General features: G+C 34.1%; 1 protein-coding gene across 1 annotated transcript; it reads left to right on the forward strand.

The window, feature by feature from the left end:
- Nucleotides 1–10,014: 10,014 nt before the first annotated feature.
- On the forward strand, nt 10,015–15,238 carry LOC104600553 (uncharacterized). The gene is made up of 4 exons (XM_010263568.3): nt 10,015–11,134; nt 14,510–14,605; nt 14,688–14,755; nt 14,852–15,238. The coding sequence occupies exons 1-4, from the start codon at nt 10,505–10,507 to the stop codon at nt 14,967–14,969; spliced, it is 912 nt and encodes a 303-aa protein (XP_010261870.1). The 5' UTR covers nt 10,015–10,504; the 3' UTR covers nt 14,970–15,238.
- The last annotated feature ends 1,698 nt before the right edge of the window (nt 15,239–16,936 follow it).

A 16,936-nucleotide genomic window follows, 5' to 3' on the forward strand; every position in this document is an offset into this window, starting at 1 on the left:
ATACACTACATGTAAGGTGGTTCATGATTCAATTAGCCAAACCATGAGACTTTTTTGAACTAACCAGTACCACTATTTTTAATTATAAAACTGAAATCAATTGGTTAATTGACTGATTGGTTCGTTTTTTATTAATTCGATTCTTCGAATTTTCAGCTTTTTTGAATTTTTAATATATGTTGTAAATAAATATATAATTATATATTATAAATACTATAAATGTATGTAATATATTATATTATATATTTATATATAATGCATGTATGTTTATATTTAATACATAATATATAATATATATGAAAATATAAATAGAATATACATAAAACATATACTGGTCGGTTTGGTTACCTATCATTTTTCATACTGGTTAACAAAAAACTGAAACAATTTGTTCAATTAATTGGATATTTTGGTTTGGTTTCATCGATTCAGTTTGGTTTTTTGGCTTTTCAGTTTTTGGTGGTCATCCCTAACTACATAAAAATATATTGAGCATGGAAAATCGATAATATTAAGGGAGTAAAACATGCAAAGCTAATATATATAATATACTTGCCATTTTATACTACTATAGCGATCTTAGCAAATAAAAGAGATGCAACTTTGGTTGAGTTTGGAATGAGTACAAATGCAAAGCCTTATATTTTGTATTATTTTGTATGTATTTACTCCATACATATTTGCATTTGTACTCTTTCCAAAATGATAGAATTGTCTAGTGTTGATGATAGTAGTGTGTTGGCTGTTAAATTCAAGGAAACCAATTCATCGAAATTTGTGTTTTTTTTTCATGACATCCTAACGTTTACAGTTGAAGAAAGTTCAGATGTGATTAGATTCAAATGTTGTCCTAGAGGATAATCCAGTAAAAGAAACAACAATGTGGAATGTTTCAATAAAATGTGGTGATCAAAGACTAAGACAATGTTTGGGAGTGCTTAAGTTAAAAATAAGTGTTTAAAAACAAGTGCTTATTCGAATAAACACTTACTTGCATTTGGCATCCAACTTTTTTAAGTGTTTGTTTTTTAAAATAAGCACTTATTTTATATTGGGTGTTTGGTGTCTTTTTCTCTAATAAGCACTTAAATAAGCATTTATAATTATTTTATCTTTCATTTTCTTTCAAATTTTCAAAATATACCTTTTGAAGGCACTTTTATTAAATTACTTTTTATAAAAACACTTTTATGAAAATACTTTTATAAAAACGCTTTTTATGAAAGCACTTCTGCGAAAGCACTTTTACAAAAGCACTTTTAAGAAAGTACTTTATGAAAACATTTTTAAATAAGTACTTTATGAAAACACTTTTGTGAAAGTACTTTTACGAAAACACTTTATAAAAGTACTTTTATAAAATTCAACTAGGGATAATTTTATAAGTGGTATTTTAAAATTCAATTGGGGATAAATTTGGAAGAAAAAATTGAATAAGTGCTTATTGTATAAGCACTTAAAAAAAGTTGGAAAATTGGGCTTAAAATAAACACTTATTTTGGGTTTATTTCCCAAATAGCAATAAGTGATTATTGGTCCAAATAAGCACTTATTTTTAAGCACTCCCAAATTCATTGTTAAGGAAAGATGCTGAGATGATATAGTGATTGGAGTAAAGGAATCTCTTCAAAGATTCATTAATAAGGCCCTATTTGGTTCATGGGAATAGGGGTCTGGAATCAAAATTGGAATAGGTTATTCTGATTCCAACTATTTGGTTATTGGGCGAAATTAGAATCCCATTCCCATTCATGCTGGAATGGCATTCAACCATTTGAGGGAATGGCCACTCCCTCTCCCTCTCTTAGGAATGAAATCTCATTCCTACTGACTCCAATTCTCACTCTCATTCCCATCTGAACCAAATAGACTATGGGAAAATACCATTCCAATTCCAATTCCAAAAGGATTTTGATTCCAATTCTGACTTCAAACCAAATGGACCCTAAATATTGTTGAATTAGTGTATAGTGTTTTGTATGTTTATTTATTCGTTCAATAAACCAATCCATACAAAATAAAACATTTTTTTTCTTAAAATTCTGTTTTACCCCTATATAAACCTTCATATTTAACATTAGCATGCCAAACAGTTGATGCCCAAGCCTTCCAACATTTTGAGGCCAAAGGCCCAAAGGTGTAAGATTCAAACAACTCAAAGCCTAAGCCTTGCTAGTGGGGTCTAAGGCTATCGAGGCCAAGCCTTTTTTCTAAGCCTTGCCCTCGCCTCAATAGCCTTTTGAAACAATGATATTGTACTCCTGAGAAAAAGCAACCAATGAATGTTGTTTGTATAGATGCTCCTTCAAGAAAAGACAATCACACTGATAAAAGAAATGTCAAGAATGGTACACCCAAAGAAAACAAGGATCCAAATCAATAATGGCTGTCGGTTGAGAAAAAATAAAAGGAAGGGAAAATGCCCAATTAGTACCCTGTACTCTGGGCCTGGTGTCACTTTGGTCCCCAAACCTTAAAACACGACAATTTAATACCCAAACTTTCAAAATGTGTCAATTTAGTACATGTTGTTAATCAATCCGTTAACCAACCATTAAGTGGCAATTGAAAAGACATAAATGCCCTTTGAATGTCATATAATTCTCTTTATCAACCATTCAAATGTTGATAGAAAGTGAGTATTCCCAAATCCTTGCCTCTTCTATTCAAGAAATTGTGGTTGTTATAATAGAAGAGGCAAAGATTCAGGACTGTTCACTTTTTGTCAATGTTTGGATGGTTGATAAAGAAAATTAGATAAGACTCGAAGGGTATTTGTGTCTTTTCAAATGCCACTTGACGGGTTAACAGACTAATTAACAACAAGTAGTAGATTGACACATTTTGAAAGTTTGAGTACTAAATTGTCATGTTTTAAAGTTTGGGGACGAAAGTGATACCAGGCCTAAAATGCAGGGTACTAATGGGGAATTTTTCCTAAAAGGAATAATAGATTTAAAGAAAATAAGAGGATAGGAGATCGATCCAAAGATTGTCGAAAGCAAACAAAGGTTTTTACCCCGTTATTCTTTTTGAGAATCTTTGTTTCTTGGTTATAGCTAGCAATCAGAGAACTTATGCTCCTTGTGTAGCTTTGAGGGTCAGTTTACATAAAACCTTGACTTTGGAAAAAGACATTAGGAAATATGTAGAGATGTTGCTTGAAACCGGGTTAGAGCAAATTCAATTTGTGTTTAAATTTTACATGGATTCCTATGACTAATCATGTGGTATTTCTCCTTCGGATGTAGTGCACTAGTGCTTGCTCAGTCGATTGTAAGTGAAATTCTAGTTGTTGTTTCTTCTATTGTGGGATTATGTGTCTACTATAATGGAGCATACAAGGAGGGTATGAGAGTTGTAGCATAGATGGCCTTATAGGGGTGCAAGTTGGGCATATCCAACCCAAGCCCGGTTGGATTCAGCCTGCAATCTGCACAGCCTATGCTTGGATTTTCGGTCATCAAGATGGATTGGATCCAAAAGTCTGTACCTTTTTTTTTTATTTTTTTGGGCTGAGTCTACGCCTAGCCCTTAGGAGTCCTGAACTCAGCTTGACCTTATTCCAATTGAGATCAGCTTCAGTCAGTGCAAGACCTGTTTGACACCATTTGAACAGCCTTTACAACCTTGCATTGGGAACATCTCCGTACTTCTGTGTTTTATTTCATAGGGAGATATTCCCAATGCAAGATTATAAAGGTTGTTGGAATGGACCTTGAACTCACTGAATCTGGTTTCATTCCAACCCAAGCTCAGCCCAACTATGTACATACAAATATGTAAATATAAACACATATTTGCACACATATGCATGGTTTTGGTAAATTATACATAAATGCATACATGCATACAAGTATACATGTATATCAAATTTTAGTATGAGATGATTGACTAACCCAAGCTATGCTCGGGCTCGAGTGAGCCCGTGTCAGGCTTGACCTTGGTTCAGACGTTAGACCCAATTCTTAGGGGTTGGCTTCAGCCCACCCTGGGCTCATCAAGTGATGGTGGTTTTCTTCTTGTTGGAGTAGAAGCATTTGCAATGTAGAGTGTTCAAATGGCTATTTTTTGCAAGCTGTGTATTGACTTGGGTTAAGTTAGTCTCTATGGTGATATTCTGACTCTAGTAAGTTGTTTGTAGAGAGGAGGAGATTATTGTGTGTGGTAAAGTCATTCTGTGTTGCAATTACTGACATATATGAAGATAACATGTGACAACCCTAATTTGACACAATATTGTATTATGCTAAAGCAATATTGTTAAAGGGACCATGTGGGCTTTAAAAAACTTCAATCACATTTAAATCTATTACAGGCTAGGCTCAGAGCTTGGTTCATGAAGATTTTACACTATTTTGGGCTTGGGCTTGGGGTTAAGCCCATCTAGATTTTGGTAAAAGCTAAGCTTGAGCTTAACCGTGATCAAGTTTACATGCGATTGAATCTTAACGAATTGCTAACAGATGGGAGGTCTTTATCCAATGACATCATCCAATGAATGGAGATCTTAGTTCTTTAGTATTTCTCAATAAGGTAAATTACATATAGTTATCCTATATTTTGGGGTACCCTCATTTTAAGGCCTAAATTTTAAAATGTGCACCTTTAGTACTTAAATTTTCAGAAATATACATTTAAATCCAACTCCATTAATTATTGTTATGGTGAGAGTAAAATTACAAAAATGCCAATATTTTAATTCTACATTTTACTGTTCATCTTCTTATACCTTTGGACTTTCAGATAAATCAACCACTACAAAGTAAACAAGTTGAAATCAGCCCCCCACAAGATAGTTTTCCACAACATCCCATAGCACATCCCCGTCGTGTTTGAATTCAAAGTGAGTTCAAATCAGCCCCAACAATATTCCAAACTACATCCCTGCCTTGTATTGGGAACATCTTCTGATGATGACATCATCGTTTCTGGTATTATTATCGGAATGTTGTGGGGGGCTGATTTGATCTCCACTGCTAGTTATTGGTTTGCATTAAGGCTCAGTTTGAAAGGAGTACAAATGCAAATATGTAGAGTGCCAAACTTTGTATTTTGTATGTATTTGCATTGTACATATTTGTATTTACACTATTTCCAATTAGGCTCAGTTTGGAAAGAGTGTAAATACAAATATGTAGAGCGCAAAATCTTATATTTTATATTATTTTGTATGCATTTGTACCGTACATATTTGTATTTGTACTCCTTCCAAACTGAGCCTGGAAGGAGTACAAATACAAATTTGTAGAGTACAAAATCTTGTATTTTGTATTATTTTCTATGTATTTACATTGTACAAATTTGTATTTGTACTCTTTCCAAACTAAGCCTAAAGTCCAAATGTAGAAGAAGAACAAAATCAAAGCATGGTCATTTTTGTAATTTTACCCATTATCGTAATGCTAGTTTAATGAAGATTGACTTAAATGCATATTTTTTGAAGTTTCAGGTACTAAAATGACACATGTGAAAGCTCAAATATAAAACGAGACTACCCCAAAGTACAAGGTACCTACATCCAATTTAGCCTTATTAAAAACCTTGGGTTTGATCTCTAGACTCCATTTCGGAATAGTGTAAATATAAAATTTTTGTATTTACATTTTTTCTATTTGCATTTTACATATTAGGGGTGTTCACAATTCGGTCAGTGCGATTTATAGAAAGTCTTAGACCGAACCAACTCTTTTTATTATAGTTTGGTGTGATTTCTATTACAACTTGGGCCATTCTATTGAGCTTAACCCAATTAGAAAGCCCAAACAAAAATGTTGATTCTTAAATATATGCTTGCTAGTGTGGCTAATATACTCTATTGAAGGAAAACGCGTAGAGAATAACCAATGGTAGCAAGAATGTTGCAATAGTTGATGATCAAAGCAACAAAAAGAAGAAATAAGAAGAGAAAATGCCTCGGATGCCAAGAAAACACCAATTGGATTCAAAACATCTCAAATGTTAGTGCTTATGTGGATGTCACAGGAGTCTCTGCGAGCAAAGTCAGTGCAATGAATGGGTTGTGTTCATTGCAACCTAGGCGAAAGTCATGTGATTGCACATATAATGCGATTCCACACCTTCATGAGATGAATTTTGACTCATCGCTCTCCACTTATACCACACTTGATTCTCATTCTTATTGTATCGTGGTCTTGCTACTTTATCGCATCGTGTCCACCTTGTTCATTTTCACTAATCAGATTCCTTCTCATCGCAACTATGAGAGCTTTAGGCTGCATCACTTGCACAAATAATAAATATTGTCTTTTAATTACCATAAAATATAAAATCAATGTAATTGATATAATTTGGTTAGAATGAGAAACATTTTGAGAATTTATGTTATTATATATAATATAATATAATACATAATATCTAAAATATAATTTATCTATCTATCTATCTATCTATCTATCTATATAGTAAGACAATCCACATCATCATGCCTCTCCTTGCTCCAAATCCCTTCCTAATTTTTTGTTTTTATAATTTTTTATTATTTATTTTTTAATTTCACATAATTACCCATTAAACAAAACAACCATAAAGAAGAGGGATTTGTTTTTTTTAATATTTGGCCAAGTGGCACCATTTTCCTCTACTTTCTCCTAAATTGTCTCTAATTCCTATTTATCTCCTAAATTATCTCTAACTCCTATTTATCTATTAAATTATCTCTAATTTAATAGAGAGATTTTCTCAAGGTTTTTCTTGGTCTGTCATCCGTCATGACTTTCTGTCCATTACTCTATTTTTCTCAAGATTTTCTCAATATTTCTTTTGGGGTGGATCCCTTCAGGGAGTCCCCCTTTCCATTACTCTATTTTTCCATTTTCTCGTTCTTTTTTCTTTCTCTTGTTCCTTTTCTTCCCTCCTCCCCTGTTTTCACTCTTCTTTCTTCCTCCCAACTAGTTCTCTCTTTTCTTCCCTCTCCTTTCCCACTATTCTTTTGTTCAACCATTTCCCATTGTTCTTTTTTACTTTTTTCTTCTTCACATTTTTTTTTGTGCTTTTTGACAAAGGGGGTTGCTTTCTCTTTGATCATGTGTTGGGTGATCGATACCAATGGATGCTGCTTTGTGTTTGTCATCCATGGTTAATTCTGTTCATAGTTCTCCTACATATGCAGTTATTGACAACAATTATATTCTCTGGTAGCGGCTTTTGGGGCTTTGCCGTCTTTTGCGGATCTACTCCAATCATACTTTTATCGATACTTTGCAATTTCTTTTGGGAACCTCTTTTGTCATTTTTTCTCTTTGTTTTTGGTGGATTGGAGATGTGTTGGTTTACTACTTCTGTTGGTGATTATTACTTCACCTTTTGTTTGGTTGTGTTCTTTATGTTCTCCTTCATCCACTTTTATATTTTGTTCTTTATGAGAAATTGTATCTGGGTTTTTCTGATTGGCCTTGTTGTCAATTCTCTATACTTGTATCAATTTATTGATTGAATGAAATATGTTTTAAGCCTTAAAAAAAAAGATCTCTCATTCCTATTTATCTTCTCCCCCACTTTTTATCTACATCTATCTAAAGAAAGTTTCAATTACAAAATTTCAGAATTATTCATAACACAAAAAGTTGATTATAATAGATTTAATAATATTCATATTATTAATAATTTTATATTTATACAAATTTCATCATGAAAATATGTAGTAATAATATAAATTATAATTTTACTAATTATTCAATTTAAATGTTATTCAAATAATAAAATATAACATTAAAAAACATTATTTAAATGTTTTAATAACTAAAAATCTTAAATAACAAAACATTAAAAATAGCTAAATAACTATATAACAAAATATTTAATATTACATAATAAATTTAAAATAATGAAAACATTTATATTTTACATATTATTTAAATAACGAAATATTTAACAAGACTAAATAAAAATAACGAAATTATGTAATAAATTTAAAAATTTTCTTAAAAGTAGAAAAATAGTTATAATAGATTTCATAATATTCATATTAATAACAATTAATATTTCACAAAATTAATAACGAACTATGTAATAATAACGCTAATTATAATTTTATGGATTATTAAATTCAATAGATAATAAATATTTTAAAATTTTAAATAACTAATTTCACTTATATCAATTAATAATTATATAAATCAACTTTCAAAAAAATTAATATTTATTAGTAATACTTTTATAATAATAGTGTATATTCATTATATATTTATATATACTAAAATTAATATTTATTGTATATTTGTAATTATTGTTGATGAGGGGTAATTAGGCATGACCTGTTAGCATGCGGATATGTGGAATGACCTGATGACTGGATGATGACTTGACAATTCTTGCCACCTCAACCGGCCAGGTCAACTCAGGTACCTCGGGCACCTAAGCCAAGACCAAGGTCCGAGCAGCTTGTGATGGCCCAACCTTTCGAAGTGACACGTAACCCACTTCTAGAAGTTAGCCAATTGTCTCCAACATTTTCAGGATCACGCTGCACGTTTGCAAAGTCTCATCCTCATCTCGCCCGGATCGGATGGACTTGATAAAGCTTATCAGCTCACATGAAGTTCATCTCCGGGTGTGGAACGGATTTCTGGTAACGTGGGTTGGGGATCTCGAAGGTGTTTCGTAAGACCTACGACAGCTCACCTATATAAGGGCTTCAACCCCAACGTTATAAGGTACGCACAATATTAGCTCACTAGCTCTCTTACTTACAAAGCTCTTCAACTTGCAAACAAGACTTGCTAACTTAAGCATCAGAGTGCCCACACCGAGTAAGCCGCCCTGGGTCCTTTGATAGTACTTTCTTGCAGTTCGATCGGCCATCTAAGCATACCGACGTCTGAGCTGCCATCTAGCTAGGAACGACTAGATCGTGCACCATCAATTGTATTTTTATTAAATATCCATTGTATTTTCATTATAAATTTATTTTCAATAATTGTGTATTTTTGTTATAATTTTTCCAATAACTATTGGAGATTAAACTATTATTATTTATTAGAGATTAAACTATTAATTTAGCTGAAATTAGGAGTGTTCAAGGATTGGTTCAATTTGGTTGCAAGTTGTTTCTCCAACCAAATTGACTTGGTTCATTACAAATTTATTTTCAACAATTTGTGTATTTTTGCTATAATTTTTTCAATGATTATTGAAGATTAAACTATTGTTATTTATTAGAGATTAGACTATTAATTTAGATGAAATTAGGAGCATTCAAGGATTGGTTCAATTCAGTTTCAAGTTGTTTCGCCAACCAAATCGACTTGGTGAAGTTGAGAGTTTGTCACGCGAAATCGACTGACCATTAGTGAAAACCCACCAAATCGGGTTGTAGCGGTTTGGGTCTATTTTTAGTTTGGTTTGTTTATTCAAAAGATTTGTACCTAAAAATTAAATTTAAATTTAATAAATTACAATGGTATTATTAAAATAAATTAAAAAAAATATTATATAAAATATTTTAGACTAAGAAACATGGGAATTTTTCCACTTTTCCATATTAAAACATTATATTTAAAATATAAAATATTAATATATATCTATGGTCAGGTAGGTTTAATTTAGGTCAGTTTACAAATGACCAAACTAAAAGTAACCTAACTTGGTCGGATTGGAAAATTGTTGAACCAAAACCAATCGGAAACACTAGGAAACCGGCCAACTCAAGTTGAGTTCGATCGGATTAGTTATTAAAAAGTTAAAATATGAAACAATTATATACTCTTATGCATTTTTATTGTTTAGGTGCTTATAAAAGCACATAAATCGCACGGGTCCCCACTAATAATATATATATATATCTATATATATATATTTGATTTACTATTTATGATTTTTATAAAATTTAGAAAACCAAATCAAACCAAACCGTTCAAGTCTAGCTCGGTTCGATTTGACGGTCCGCAAGTGCAGCGTTTAATGAACGCCCCTACAACGTATTTGTATTTGTATTTATATTATACTCTTCATTCTTCAAGCGGAGCCTTGGATCTTGGTGGAATGTGATTGCAATTGCAACACGCCAGCCTCAACTGATATATATTTTTTTTCCATTGTCTCCGGCACGTATGTGGGCATTTCACATCGACGAAATAGTGGGGTCTCCCCATTTTTATATATCGTAACCGTACGTCCATTCTCTCTTGCCTCATTCCTTTCTCTCCTAATTCAATCCAACCCACATTTGCTACGACAGTATCGTAGCCGCTGAAACAACATAAAGTCTTAAATCAAAACACTTGATTTGTTTTAGCAACTTCATTATGCTATTGGGTAGATAGATAGATACGGAGGAAGCAACTTCTTCGCGGGCCACTGCAATACAAAGGCCATTTTTGTGTTTTAGCGCTCCGCTACGACAGAGTGTCGTATCAAAAGTATAACTCCACTTTCCATACGCTGAGTAGAAGCGGAAGAAAAAGTAGGAGAACCCTACCCAATAAATATCAATCCCTGTCTTTCATTGCATGGCTCGGTCTATTCCTCACAAGTCCCAACTACCATGGTATCCTCCTGTCTTAGCATCGTCTCCTTGTACGCTGGCTACCTTCGTCGATGTTTCATCGGTGCCGGCCTTTTACCGCAGACAATTGACATCGACTCCCAAACTATTATCCACTTTTGGGGTCCCAACTCCAATTCATCGGTGACAAAGAAACCGCCTCTGGTCCTAATTCATGGTTTCGGCTCAAACGCTCTCTTTCAATGGCGAAGACAGGTCCAGGCCCTGTACCCTTATTTCGACCTTTATGTCCCCGACCTCATATTCTTCGGTGGATCGACCACAAAGTCGTCGGAAAGATCAGAGATTTTTCAAGTAGTTTCAATTGGGAAACTGCTAGACAAGCTGGGCGTTGGGAGATTTTCGGTTATGGGGACCAGTTACGGTGGTTTCGTGGCGTATCACATGGCGTCAATGTGGCCGGACAGGGTAGATAAGGTGGTGATAGCGAGTTCCGGCGTCAACAAACGACGGGGAGATATTGATGAATTGATGGAGAGGGCGAATGTCAAGAGTATCGAGGATCTCATGTTGCCAAAGACGGCAGCGCAATTACGGACGTTACTTCGTCTCGCCGTGTTCAAGCCTCCGCCCGTTCTACCCGACTTCCTCTTAAACGACTATGTCCAAGTAAGTACTTCTGCGTCTGCCGTTATGCGTGATGATCCTGCGAAAAGAATAAAAACGTATGGATCTATAGTTCTACTGTGTTCGTCATTCATTCGATCGAAAATGAGATAAAAAGTGGTGAACACTAAACACTAAACACGTTAATGTTATAACTTCTACCCAAAAAAGTAGAAAAAAAAAAGTGAACTTTATTGTTCTTCTCATCTACCCTTGGAACATGGTCAAAGTCCCACGTCGTGTGGGTCTCTGTGACTCTGTCTCTGATAGTAATTGGGGAAGTTCAGAACATTTAGCTTGACGACAGTTCCGTGGGCACGCAAATTCTATATTAATGGGCTCAAATTCGTCGCGTTACAGTGTTACTGTCATCACTTACCATCATCAATCACACAGTCCCACAGCCTCATTGATGTAGAGTTTGGGAACAACGATAAAAGAGTGTAGTAACATGGGATTGAATGAATGGAAAGTTATTTTTCCCTTCTGATGTTCATGGATCACAAAAGGGCCGGGTGTTCGGGGGGTTCACTAATCAAACCGAGAACCCAACTGACTTTTCCTCTTTTCGGTCTAGTCATTCTCCTAAACCGAACCGAACTAGATGTTATAATCAAACTGAGCCGAATCAGTTGAGTTACCGGTTCGGTTGGGCCTGTTAGCAAGAGATAAGGTATTGGCATTTTTTTAAAGATGGCAATTGGGACACCCAGAGTCCAGAGATAAGGTATTGAGTTATCGTCTCCATTAGATTTTTTTGCTAAACTGAACCAAAAATCCAAATCTGTTTTTTTTTTTTTTTCTTTTTTCCAAATTTAAACCGAATCAAACGGAGAATCATATAAACCGAACTGAATCGACTTATACAGTTGGGTTTTCTGTTTGATAACCGAATTTGAAAGCCCCTTTATTCCGGCTTATAAAGTATGCACGTGGCTATGCTTTGGTATATGGTTCCTTCATTGATAAACCATCCTTATTGATGAAGATTTTGCTTTCTTTAGGATGGTATTTCATTTTCTTTCAACCATACAATAATTCTATATGCTATATTCTTCTCTTAGATGACAGTATGACTCAAAATCTCGTCTTCCACGTATTGGTGTTTGAAATCGTTCAAATTTCCTTTTTTTTTTAATCTTTTGCGCTTAATTTGTAATTAATTCGATGGTGAAGTTTATCAAATAAATGGAAAAAATTATTCATAAGACCTAGCTCAACATCTAGGAGTGGGATCTCGCAACAAAGAACTAAGAATTCTGTACTAACATGATATGTGTTGATGTGATACAAATCATATAGAAACATGATTGGAACAAATTTTTGTTGTGAATAGATCCGACCTCCATATATTCTCGGGGTAGGGATCTGCTACAAACAGAACACTCCCAAGACTGTCCCAACAGACCATACATTGGGAATATCTTCTTTTGTCATTCATGAAGAGATGTTCCTAATCACTCCAGATCTGTTTCCACATCTCTATTCACAGACCACCACAACTGTGAAATGGGAACATTTTCCAATAAATAAAAAAGAGATATATTTCCAATGCACAGCTATAATGTCTCTTGGATAGAAATGTGGGAGCAACAGGAGTAACAAATCTAAACTCTTTTTTTTGGGGTAATATATCTAAACTCATTTAGTCGCAAGAAAAACGAGTTAGAAATTAGGATAGGATATAAATTGCACAAAGGAATTCTCACCAAACCAATCTATTGCGATATTAGGATAGGATATCTAAACTCAATCTATTGCGATATTAACTAATTAGAGTTAGTCAATGTTTCAATTTAACCAATGGATCTCCTACTGACCCCTACCCACAGGACATTACAGCTACACATTTGGAACATCTCGCATGAATGATACATATAAATAGAGAAATGTTATCAATGTGGCAATGTGCAATGTAGGTAGGAGATTTGAACACCAATCCAACACCCTTGAGTTTGTATCTTTTTTCTACCAAAAAAAAAAAAAAATCTAACACCATTGACACTTATTGAACTCCAGGAGGGAAAGGTAGAGAATATGTGATATGTCGCAATATTATTGGTGATCAAAGTCAATATTTCTATGTCATTGATTCCCTTTTTTTCTCTTTGATTCTTTGAACTGATTTGGTTGCATAAAAGTTATCGAGTTAGATTGGGTTAGTCACCGATTTACTATTAAGATAATAAAAAATAATTAATAATGTGTTCAAAGAGAGAGCTCCTCTATGTGGAGTCATTGACGTATGGTTTCAGCAATTTTCCAATTTTAGTTGACTCCCAAGATATATATTGCTTTGCCGTGTTAGGTGCACCTTCAGAAAACTTCAACCATCTCTATAAAGCCCAAAAATGTGTTGGTTGGTTATATAATATATTCTAAATTTCTAATTATTTTGTTCTTATAAATGTTAATTGAAGAGAATCTATGTAAATTAAGGGGGGTGTTCTGGAGAGATATGGATTCTTGTATTATGTTTTTGTTTTGAGAATAAAAACAAGTCAATTTTGTTTTCAAAGACAAAGAGTCCAGATCTCCGCTCCCAACAAAAAGAAAGGTCCAACATCATCTGTGGCAGCACGTCTTAATGCACGATGGATCCCAGTCTTATCATGAGATGAGTGGATGTAGATTATGTTGGAACCAAGTTGGGACAGTTTTTGACGGGGAGGTGGTCGCAACTGAATTTTGAGACAAAACAAATTTTAGAATAGAAATATTATATGATCTATGAGAAAACAGAAATTCAATATCGCTACATGCTTTTTTTAATATTTTTATTTTAATTATCTTAAGAATCAATTTGTTTTCATGGTTTGATTTGTATTTTTTAAAACTCATAATAAGAAAAGAAATTGACATCGAAGATCCTTAAAAGAAAGTGGAGTAAATTTTAGCCAGTTGTGCAATGAATCCCGACGTCCTTCTCCCTTGTGCAGACATATGTTGAAGCAAAGCGAAATGATGAGAAAAATCACTAGATTGGATTCTAGATTGAAGTTCAGATCTGAGCCCCACAAGGGGGTGTTCCACCGTCCTGTATTGGGAACATCTTCCGATAATGACATCATCCTTTCTAGTATTATCATCTGGAAGATGTTTCCAATACACAACAAGGATATGCTATGAACGTTGTGGAGTGCATATGTGAATTCTCAAAATTAGTCAATTTTTTTCTATTCTCTACAGTCCATTATGTATTAATCCTCCAAATAATACAATAGAATTACTTAACCACTGGAGTCCTTTATTATGATCTTGAAATACAAATAAAACAAAAATGATGAACAACAAAATTAAGAGCCAATTAAATATTAAATTTAGGAGTTCCGCATATTAATGATTAATCTGCACCTTCTATGATGGTTATGGTTTTAGACAATGTGCATGGAGAACAGGAAGGAAAAGCTGGAACTTCTCAAGGGAATCACACTTGGACAGGATGACACAGTGTGTATTTCTCCTCTTCCACAGGTAAGGTTAATGTACATTAATTGTCATCGCTGAATTAATGCACATGCTTCAATTTGTTATCAACTCTTACATGCCTTTGTAGGATGTTTTGATAGTGTGGGGAGAACATGACCAATTATTTCCGGTGGAGATGGGATTTGAATTGAAGGAGTACGTAAAGGAATTTTAACACCTCTCTTTGCTACTTTTACTTGGTTTGTTTAAATCGACTGAATGCTCAGCTCATTGGTGAATTCAATGTTCCAGGCTTTTAGGAAAGAAGGCTAGGTTTGAGGTTCTGAAGAATACATCTCACGTGCCCCAGATCGAAGACTCAGCCAAGTTCAACGATATTGTTAAAAAATTCTTCTGTGGGTCTTCTTAATCCTTCAATTCAAATTTATTTCGAAGCCTCTACACTTCGAAACTTGCATGTGGATCGGTTTGTTTTGGTTGTGTAATTGTTTAATGTTTTATTTGCATCCAAACCTATTTATGTTTTGGGTAAAAATTTTAGGGTAAATTACAAAGACCCCATCTAGTATGGGCTCAATGACAAATACCAACTTTCATTTGTGACAAAGACCTTTGTGAACTTTTACTTTGTGACATATATTCCCTTTGTTAGAGTTCTATTAGTCAATTTCGAAAAAGATTTTCATTCAAATGTTTATTCTTTTTCTTTTTTAATTCCCAAACTTCCCTTTCCTTATTTATTTGAACAATTTATCATTTGATTAGTTTCTAAATATATATAATATTGAAGTCCTCTCAATTGCTTCAATAGAAATTTGCAGATTTCTAATTGGATTCAATATTCAAATTAAATGGTAGAGGCTTCTTTTTTTATGGGTGTAAATTGATGGTTTTGGAGAAAGGAATGAATGATTTTTATATTTTAAGACGAAGAAATACATTTGTGTCAGTAAAATGAACAAAGAATTAAGGAGGCGTTCTTTTTTTTGGATTTTGAGAGGGGGGAAAGTTGGTCAATGAGATTTTGGTTCCCATCAACCAAGAATCCTATGTTAATTTTTCAAATTAATGTGGGGATCAGGGAAAGTTTATTTTTCTGGGTACCACTTATCCGGGTAAGTGATACCCATCTCTTAAGTGGGTAAATAACTTTTCCACTTGGGGGGAAAGTTTCCAACACTTGAATGGGACAAAAATGAGATTTTATGATTAAAATGGTCATTTACCTTTTTACTTGGGAAACAAAAGAACATAGATAAATACACTTACCCAGTAATTGCATTTATCCAGGTAAGTAATTTATCGAAAAGCGAATAGGACCTAAAAAAATTATTTTTATCATTTAACTTGAGAAAATAAGGTGAGGAAAAAAATTCAGATGGACATTTTGGTAATTTAACATATTCCATCTGACTTAACTGTCATAAGGTATTTGTGGCAAAGTGAAAGTTTATGAGGGGATTTTATCTCAAATGAAAATTCAGGGAGCATTTGTCACCAATCCCATAGTAAAGGGGGGTGTCTTTGTAATTTATCATTTTTTTTTGAGGAATGGTAGAGATTTGCACCAGTAGAATTATGTTTGAATGGGTAGCTAACCCTAGCCCTCGATCATCCTGGATCTGGTGCATTAAGGCTATGTTTGGTTTGAAGGAAAATGTAGGAAAGAAAGGAAAAATTTCCCTACTTTGTCATTCAAACCAAACATAGCCTAATTGTTTGGGGTCAAGGGTTTGGGTGATCTTAACTTGAAATTGAAACCAGGTTGATTAGCCAACACAAACCCAGACATTTGGGGTCAAAAGTTTTGGCCAGCACATCATTAAAGTACAGGTACAGCTACCCTAGGTGAACATTTGCTCTCATTTGCATAGCAAACATGTACGCTAGGGTGCAGCTTGAGCTGGGCTAGTTTAAGCTAGGGTCAGCCCAGCTTAGTACAGGAGTCCTGCCAGGTTATGTACATCTAACCATGTCAAACTGATATTCAAGTATCAGCTTTTTGGTTAATTGACCATGGCAGCACCAGACTTTAAGCCCGTTCATTGTTCTTTTTAGCCTTAGCCAGCCAGCTTCATGCATGCCAATAGTGCCAACTGGGTTCGGGTTATGCCAGACGGCCCACACCAAAGCTGCAAACCTGCAACTCTATGACCTATGCACATGCAGAAATATCAGAAAGGAGTCAAGGTTCGGGCGTTGGGTCTAGTTGGGTTAATCCCTAACAAGCCCAAATTGTACCCTAACAAAATCCAGACTTTCATCTGAAATAGATATAAATGAAATGACTTGGATTTTGAGTTGTGAAACATTGATGTGAAACCAACAAACCAATTGGCCAACATTTCATGTAATATATTGAAATTTCGCCGAAGT

Source organism: Nelumbo nucifera, chromosome 8 (assembly GCF_055504915.1).
Source record: "Nelumbo nucifera cultivar China Antique chromosome 8, China Antique-T2T, whole genome shotgun sequence".
Lineage (NCBI taxonomy): Eukaryota > Viridiplantae > Streptophyta > Magnoliopsida > Proteales > Nelumbonaceae > Nelumbo > Nelumbo nucifera.